The sequence below is a fragment of the Danio aesculapii genome, chromosome 7 (assembly GCF_903798145.1).
Source record: "Danio aesculapii chromosome 7, fDanAes4.1, whole genome shotgun sequence".
Classification (NCBI taxonomy): domain Eukaryota; kingdom Metazoa; phylum Chordata; class Actinopteri; order Cypriniformes; family Danionidae; genus Danio; species Danio aesculapii.
The window spans coordinates 9,471,937-9,480,162 of record NC_079441.1 but is presented as its reverse complement, the minus strand read 5'-3'; the positions used below and the strand labels follow the sequence as shown (position 1 = coordinate 9,480,162).

The following is an 8,226-nucleotide window of genomic DNA, read 5'->3' as shown; positions in this document are numbered from 1 at the left end:
GTCTGATAATATTTTTTTTCTTCTGGAGAAAGTCTGATTTGTTTTATTTTGGCTAGAATAAAAGCAGTTTTAAATTTTTAAGAACCATTTTAAGGTCAAATTATTAATTTTGACATTTTAATTATTAATTATTATGAACTGTCAAACCATCATTATACAATAACTTGCCTAATTACCCTAACCTGCCTAGTTAACCTCATTAACCTAGTTAAGCCTTTAAATCACTTTAAGCAGTATAGAAGTGTCTTGAAAAATATCAAGTCAAATATTATTTACTGTCATCATAGCAAAGATCAAATAAATCAGTTATTAGAAATGAGTTATTAAAACCATTATGTTTAGAAATGTGTTGAAAAAAAATCTCTCCGTTAAACAGAAATTGGGGAAAAAAATAAACTGGTGGGGGGGTTAATCGTTCAGGGGGGCTAATAATTCTGACTTCAACTGTATATATACTGTAAGTTCAAAAACTAACCCTAATGAGTACTGTGAACTTAATCCATTTGAGTAAATGAAGCAATTTGAGCCCAGTAAAACCCAATAAATGAAGAGAACTCAAACCAAGTGAGTACTGTAAAACCCAATAAGTTAAGGCAACTCAAACTGTTTGAGGAAACAGACTGTTACAGACCATTTCAGTTAAAAACTAATAATAGTACTGTGAACTTCATTTAAGTTGAAGTAATGAAGTATTTAGTTCAAAAGAGGTATTTAGAGTTCAAAACTCTTTTCAAATGAGTAGAATTAACTTTTTAGGGATTTTGAGTTAACTACCCATATTTGATTTGATAAAGTTGACTGTTGGGTTTTACAGTGTGTAAATATATGTATGTATGTATGTATGTATGTATGTATGTATGTATGTATGTGTGTATCGATATACACACTGTTACACTCCCCAGAAAAACCATAAAGCACTGTTAATTTCACTTTTATTTTTGCTCTGTCGTATTTCTATATGCTTGTAATTTATAATATTTTGTTCAGGTGCGCTGTATAGAAAAATACTTGATCATCCCAGTTGATGTAAATTAATGAAATCTTCCCAAATAGAGCCATTCAAATCATCTGTTGAAATTATATTCATATTGCAATATGTATCGCAGCAAAAAAAATAAATAATAATATATATATCACAATGTCAGATTTTTCTATTATCGAGCAGCACTATATCTAATGTATTCATTTATACATATACACTCCCGATCAATGTAATATTAGGAATTCTTCCTGAATGGAGTTATTTATTATTAAATCATCTAATTATATTCAAATCTCAATATATATATATATATATCATATCATATCATATCATATCACAAAAATACAAAATATCACAGTGTCAGTTTTTGTCAATAATGAGCAGCCCTTTCTTACTTCAGAGCTGCTTTTTCTGCTCTCCGTCGTCTTGTGTTTGTGGAGCTCAGGCTCCGGGTTTGGTTGCTCATTTATGACCTGTCCGTTAAACGGGGCCAAACGCTCTCCAAAGTAGATGTAAGTTTCCCTGGAGACAGAAGGCGAGAGAATATGTGCATTAAAGGCACTTCTGTTCGGGCTGTAATGTGCATAAAGGGGCCTGTGTGTGTGTGTGTGTGTGTGTGTGTGTGTGTATATTTACATGCATGCGTTTTTCATTTGTTAAAGGACTCAATAGGGATGGACAGATGAGTTTATTATTATTATTATTATTATTATTATTATTATTATTATTATTATTATTATTATTATTATTATTTATTGCTGGGAAAAAATTAATTATTCGCATCCAAATAAAAGATTGTTTTGACATAATATAAGTGTATGTACTGTAAATATTTATGTTGTAGATGTAAATACACGCATGGATGCATGTATCTGAGAAAATGTTTATTTATATTTAGATGTAACATGCATAAACATAATAAATATAAATAAATAAATATATATATATATATATATATATATATATATATATATATATATATATATATATATATATATATATATATATATATATATATATATATATATATATATATATAATGGACACGCATATTACGTCAAAATAAACTTTTAATTGTAATTTATTTTTGTTTATTATTATTATTATTATTATTATTGTAGTTATTCAAGTAACTGAGATCTTATTTACTTGTAAATTGTTCATAATATTATTTAATCTTATACATTTACCTTTGTTTTTTATCATTATCATTATTATTCTTATAAGTAATTGGCATTTTAAATTACTTGACTGCAATTTATTTACAAAAATCGTATCGTCATATTTTGTTTCTGTAGGAAAACAAATATTTTTATCATTATTATTATCATTAGTTGTTGTTGTTGTTGTTGGTGTTGTTATAAGACTATTGAATTATTCCATGTTTTTATCTATAATATTTATTGTTGTTTTAAATGCATGTCTGAGTTATTGCATGATTTGGCCTTACCGTTTTTTTTTTTTTTTTTTTACTATTGATTAATACAAAATGTTTGTTTGTTTGTTTGTTTGTTTTATAACATTGATTATGTACTGTTGTTTTAGCATATGAACCACTTTAATCACAATGTATTAATAAGAAATATGAATTTATTTATTGAAAGTAATAAATTTATTATTATTATTATTATTATTATTATTATTATTATTATTATTATTATTATTACTGTATACACTCACTGGCCACTTTATTAGGTACACCTTACTAGTACCTGGATGGACCCCCTTTTGCCTTCAGAACTGCTTTAATCCTTCATGAATCCTTCAAGATTCAACAAGGTACTGGAAATATTCCTCAGAGCTTTTGTTCCATATTGACATGATAGCATCACGCAGTTGCTGCAGATCCATGATGCGAATCCCCTGTTCCACCACATCCCAAAGGTACTCTATTGGATTGAGGTCTAGGGACTGTGGAGGCCATTTGAGTACAGTGAACTCATTGTCATGTTCAAGAAACCAGTTTGAGATGATTTGCGCTTTATGTCATGCCGCTTTATCCTGTGGCTGTGGTGTTGACACACTGCTCAATTGGTAGGGCCCAAAGTGTGCCAAGAAAATATCCCCCACACCATTACACCACCACCACCAGCCTGAACCATTGATACAAGGCAGGATGGATCCATGCTTTCATGTTGTTGACGCCAAATTCTGACCCTACCATCCGAATGTTGCAGCAGAAATCGAGACTCATCAGACCAGGCAACGTTTTTCTAATCTTTTATTGTCCAATTTTGGCAAAAAGCCTCAGTTTCCTGTTGACAGCTGACAGGAGTGGCACCCGGTGTGGTCTTCTGCTGCTGTAGCCCATCTGCCTCAAGGTTGGACGTGTTGTGCGTTCAGAGATGCTCTTCTGCAGACCTCGGTTGTAACGAGTGGTTATTTGAGTTACTGTTGCCTTTCTATCAGCTCGAACCAGTCTGGCCATTCTCCTCTGACCTCTGGCATCAACAAGGCATTTACGCCCACAGAACTTTTTCTGACCATTCACCGTAAACCCTGGAGATGGTTGTGTGTGAACACCTCAGTAGATCAGCAGTTTCTGAAATACTCAGACCAGCCCGTCTGGCACCAGCAACCATGCCACGTTTAAAGTCACTTAAATTACCTTTCTTCCCCATTCTGATGCTCGGTTTGAACTGCAGCAGATCGTCTTGACCATGTCTAAATGCATTGAGTTGCTGCCATGTGATTGGCTGATTAAAAATTTGCATTAACGAGCAGTTGGACGTGTACCTAATAAAGTGGCCGGTGAGTGTATATTGTTACTATTGTTTTTGAATGAACAAGTTTTATTCATTATGTTTTTTTATTTGCATTTGATGTAGATAGTTATAAAATAGTTATAAAATGTAAAAAACGTGTGTGTATGTTTTAATTATTTATTCTATTTTCCAATACAATAGTGAAACTACCAGCCCATTTATCCCAGAAGAAAGATCGTTACTGTTGATCCCTGCTTCAGCACAACACATAAAGGGGAATATCAGAATGAGCTGGTTATTACCTGTGTAAATCCTGAGCAACAGAAGCTTCATTGTCGCAGTTCTGGGGTTTTCTGTCCGCCGTGTGTAAAGCGTCGTCTCGTGTGGCGACACACATCCTCCAGAAACTGCTCTCCTGCTCCACAAGAAGCAGCAGAACATTACACAAGGCCTGGACTCACACGCACACACTAGCAGAAAACATCCACACTTTAACAGCCGGAGTAAATGTGACCATTATAGCTGAGCTTTATTACACCATTGAACCACATCAGTGACCTTTACAAGCTGCACTGTTTCACAGGATCAACCAGACCAGTGTTAAAGAGAGATGTGTATGCATGTGTGTGTACAAAACCAAAACTGGCAAGTACTATGTATATAAATTTGAGAGCATTTCTTACAAAAACTTAATTTTTCTTCGGCTTAGTCCCTTATTTATCAGGGGTCTCCACAGCGGAATGAACCGCCAACTACTCTGACATGTTTTATGCAGAAGATGGTCTTCTAGCTGCAACCCAGTATTGGGAAACACCCATACACACTCATTCACATTCAAACTCATACACTACAGGCAATTTAAGTTCATACAATTCACCTAAGGCGTATGCTTTTGGGCTGTGGGGGAAACAGTAGCACCCGGAGGAAAACCCATGCCAACATGAGAAGAACATGCAAACTCCACACAGAAATGCCAACTGGAACTCGAACCAGTGACTTTCTTACTGTGAGGCGACAGTGCTAACCACTGAGCAACCGAGATACCCCTTACAAAAACTTCTAATGTAATGTGTGCCCCTGGACATTAAAGGGGTAGTTCACCCAAAAATGAGGAAAATGATCATTTAGTCACCCTTCACTTGTTCAAAACTGGCTCATATTGAACACAAAAGAAGATGTTTCAAAGAATGCTGGTTGATGGAACTCATTGACTTCCATATATTTATTTTTCCTACCATTGAAGTCGAATGGATTAACCAGCATTTTTGAAAATTTCTTCTTATTGGTTCAATGGAAAAAAGAAACTGATGAAGGTTTGAAACCATGTGAGGGAGAATAAAGGATGTGGTCATTTTAATTCTTATGTGAACTATCCATTTTCAGTTTGTAGGAATAGCCAGCAATGCATTTGTATGAGTCAATATGATCGATTTACCTTTTCATCATTAGAATACTAACTAAAGATGATGTTCCATGAAGATATTTAGTACATTTCCTACTGTAAATAAATCAAAACAATTCTTGATTAATAATATGCATTAAGATTTTTTTTTGGACTACTTTTATAGAGGGTTTTCTTGATATTTAGATTTTTTTTTAAACCCCCAAGATTGTATCTAGACCTACTGTAATATTGTCCAATCATAACAAAGTATTCATCAGCAGAAATCTGATTATAATTTAAATTTAAAAAATGGACCCTCATGGTTTGGTTCAGTCACATTTCCAGCATTCTCCAATCCATCAGCTCATGTTGTTTCTACAGTCTGTAAGTTTTCATTACGCATGAAATATTCAGATGATCAGTTGGGAGACTTTGTATCCCACAATGCACTATGGTTGACTTGACATTTCGTTTTCAGTGTGATGAATAAATCAGAAGACGGCCGATCATCTTAATTATTTCATCTTAATGTCAAGGAGCTTGCTTGTTAACACCGCATTTTAGCAGATAATATATTCTCTTGATGTATTTTCTTGATTTCACCGTAGTGCCAAGGATGCTTTTATGTTTTAATGTATCAATTTTAAAAAAAGATAGTTGGAGATTTTTTTTCATGTTTTTGACCTTACAAAAAGGAAAACTCTTTTAGACTCTCCGTGTTTGATTTTCTTTTTATATACATGATTATGGCATCGAACTGTCGTATAAACGCAACATCACACGAGTAGCAGTGCGATGGCTGTATATCATCACTGGTGGGACACTAAGGCACTCGGCCTGCAGCCTCTATATGCTACCCGTTTGATATTTCTTATATATATCTTATATCTGTTTGTGTGTGTGTGCATATATATATATATATATATATATATATATATATATATATATATATATATATATATATATATATATATATATATATATATATATATATATATATATATATATATATATATATATATATATATATATATATATATATACACGCACACATATTATTATTATTATTAGTATATTATATAATATTATAATATATGAATATAACATTTCTAATATATGATGACTTTTTTATTTATGTATTTTTCTAGACATCATAATACAAAACAAATCTAATGAAAAGTTATATTAAAACAAGTACAAAAAAGAATATCTAAATATTTAATTTACAATTTTTTATACCCATTTTCTTTTAATAGACATTTTTTTCCAATTATTTTGAATAATATTTATATAATTTAGATCGATGTTCCCCAACCCTGTTCCTAAAGGCACACCAACAGTACACATTGTCAATCTCTCCCTCTCCTTCATTCATCCCTTTTCCTTCGGCTTAGTCCCTTTATTCATAAGGCATCACCACAGCGGAATGAACCGCCAACTTATTCAGCATATGTTTTACACACTGTGAAACATTCATGCACACTCATCCACGCACAGACACTATGGCCAATTTAGTTTATTCAATTCACCTATAGCGCATGTGTTTGGACTGTGGGGGAAACCGGAGCACCCAGAGGAAACCCACGCCAACACAGGGAGAACATGCAAACTCCACACAGAAATGCCAGCTGACCCAGTCGGGACTCGAACCCGTGATTTCCTTGCTGTGAGGTGACAGTGCTAACCACTGAGCCACTGTGTCGCCCTCTCGCTGAGGGAACACACCTAAATCAACTAATTAGAACATTAGAAGAGACTCTAATAACTAAGGGTCCAGATAAGGGAGACATCCAAAATATACTGTTGGTGTGCCTCCAGGAACAGGGTTGGGAAACATTGATTTAGACTATAGACTAGTCTATTTTTTGACTAGTGCCTATACGATAGCCCAAATTCAGCGTTATTTTAGCCAAGACGTAGCACATATTGTTAACACAAAATGGCTTTCTGGGAGATGTGGATACCAATTTTTCATGATTTTACATGGATTGCTGTAGCAAAGTAATAACCAGAACTGGTTTAAGAATCGTATCAAAAATGAATAATATACTGTAGCTCATAAATAGCTATCAAAAATCAGTCCACAAATATGAAAACTAGAATTTTTAAGCTTTAATGGTAACACTTTACAATAAAGTTGTAATTAGTTCATTGCTGTAGCAAAGTAATGGCCATAACCTGTTTAATGACTGACATCAGTGGAACAACATCACCTAAAAGGGCATGAAAGTGCCCTAAATATTTAGCCTTGATATTTTACGTGTCTGACATTATAATTTGAATAATCCTTATGTCACAGATCAAACATCAGTTATTTGCCCATCTCTGCTTCATAAAGTCTCATCAGTGGCTTTTACAATGTAAATGTTGTTTTAGACACTTGTATAAGCTGTGCAAAGGTCACGGTGTGTTTTATCAGAACGTTATGCTTTGAGCCTCTGCAAGAATGTCCAGCGTGAGCGTGGTTTGTGTCTCAACAAGCTCTCTTTTGTGCAGGAGTAACAAACAGCATCTCCCGTCGGCCATGTGATGATGATTCATTTCAGCAGGATCACAGCTCCGTTTTAATGTGCTCAACTCTCGGACGTCCACAGATGACATCATCATCGTCATCTTCATGTTGACGAAAGTTTTAGAGGTGACAGGCTAATGTAAGTGCAAGGTGCGTTTTTTCCCCATTGTTTATATTTTTAAGTCGTTAGTTTTTATAATTTTATAGTCGTATTTATTCACGTGTATAGCATGTATGTTAGACATTGTTTCAAAGCAGCTTGACATTCATAAACTGCAAAATGATATTTAAAAATGTCTAATTTTTTATCTTTTCTAAAATTGAGACTTTCACATTTATAAATATTTTTTGGTTTGCTGCTTTATTCTTTTTTAATTTATATATATATATATATATATATATATATATATATATATATATATATATATATATATATATATATACATATTGTGGAGATATTTTAAGTGTATTTAAACCAGAATTTTATTTATTTTTATTTAATTTTATTTAACTTTCATTTTAAGACAAAAATTTATTTATTCAGTTTCCTTCAGCTTATTCCCTTATTTATTCGAGGTCGGCACAGTGAAATGAACCACTAACTATTCCAGCATATGTTTTAAGCAGTGGATGCCCATCCAGC

The 8,226-nt window shown here is 33.2% G+C and overlaps 1 protein-coding gene across 2 annotated transcripts in view; it reads right to left on the bottom strand.

Moving 5' to 3' along the window:
- Nucleotides 1–4,099, bottom strand: part of il16 (interleukin 16) — a 55,825-nt gene extending 51,726 nt beyond the window's left edge. The window contains exons 1-2 of one of the 2 annotated variants that reach the window (XM_056461023.1): nucleotides 3,990–4,099; nucleotides 1,378–1,504 (exon numbers count right to left, since the gene is read on the bottom strand). In XM_056461023.1, coding sequence (XP_056316998.1) covers nucleotides 1,378–1,504; nucleotides 3,990–4,084 — 222 coding nt within the window. In that variant the 5' untranslated portion in view covers nucleotides 4,085–4,099. The remainder of the gene's footprint in view (nucleotides 1–1,377; nucleotides 1,505–3,989) is intronic. The other variant, XM_056461022.1, reaches the window with a different exon arrangement.
- Between the last annotated feature and the right edge of the window lie 4,127 nt (nucleotides 4,100–8,226).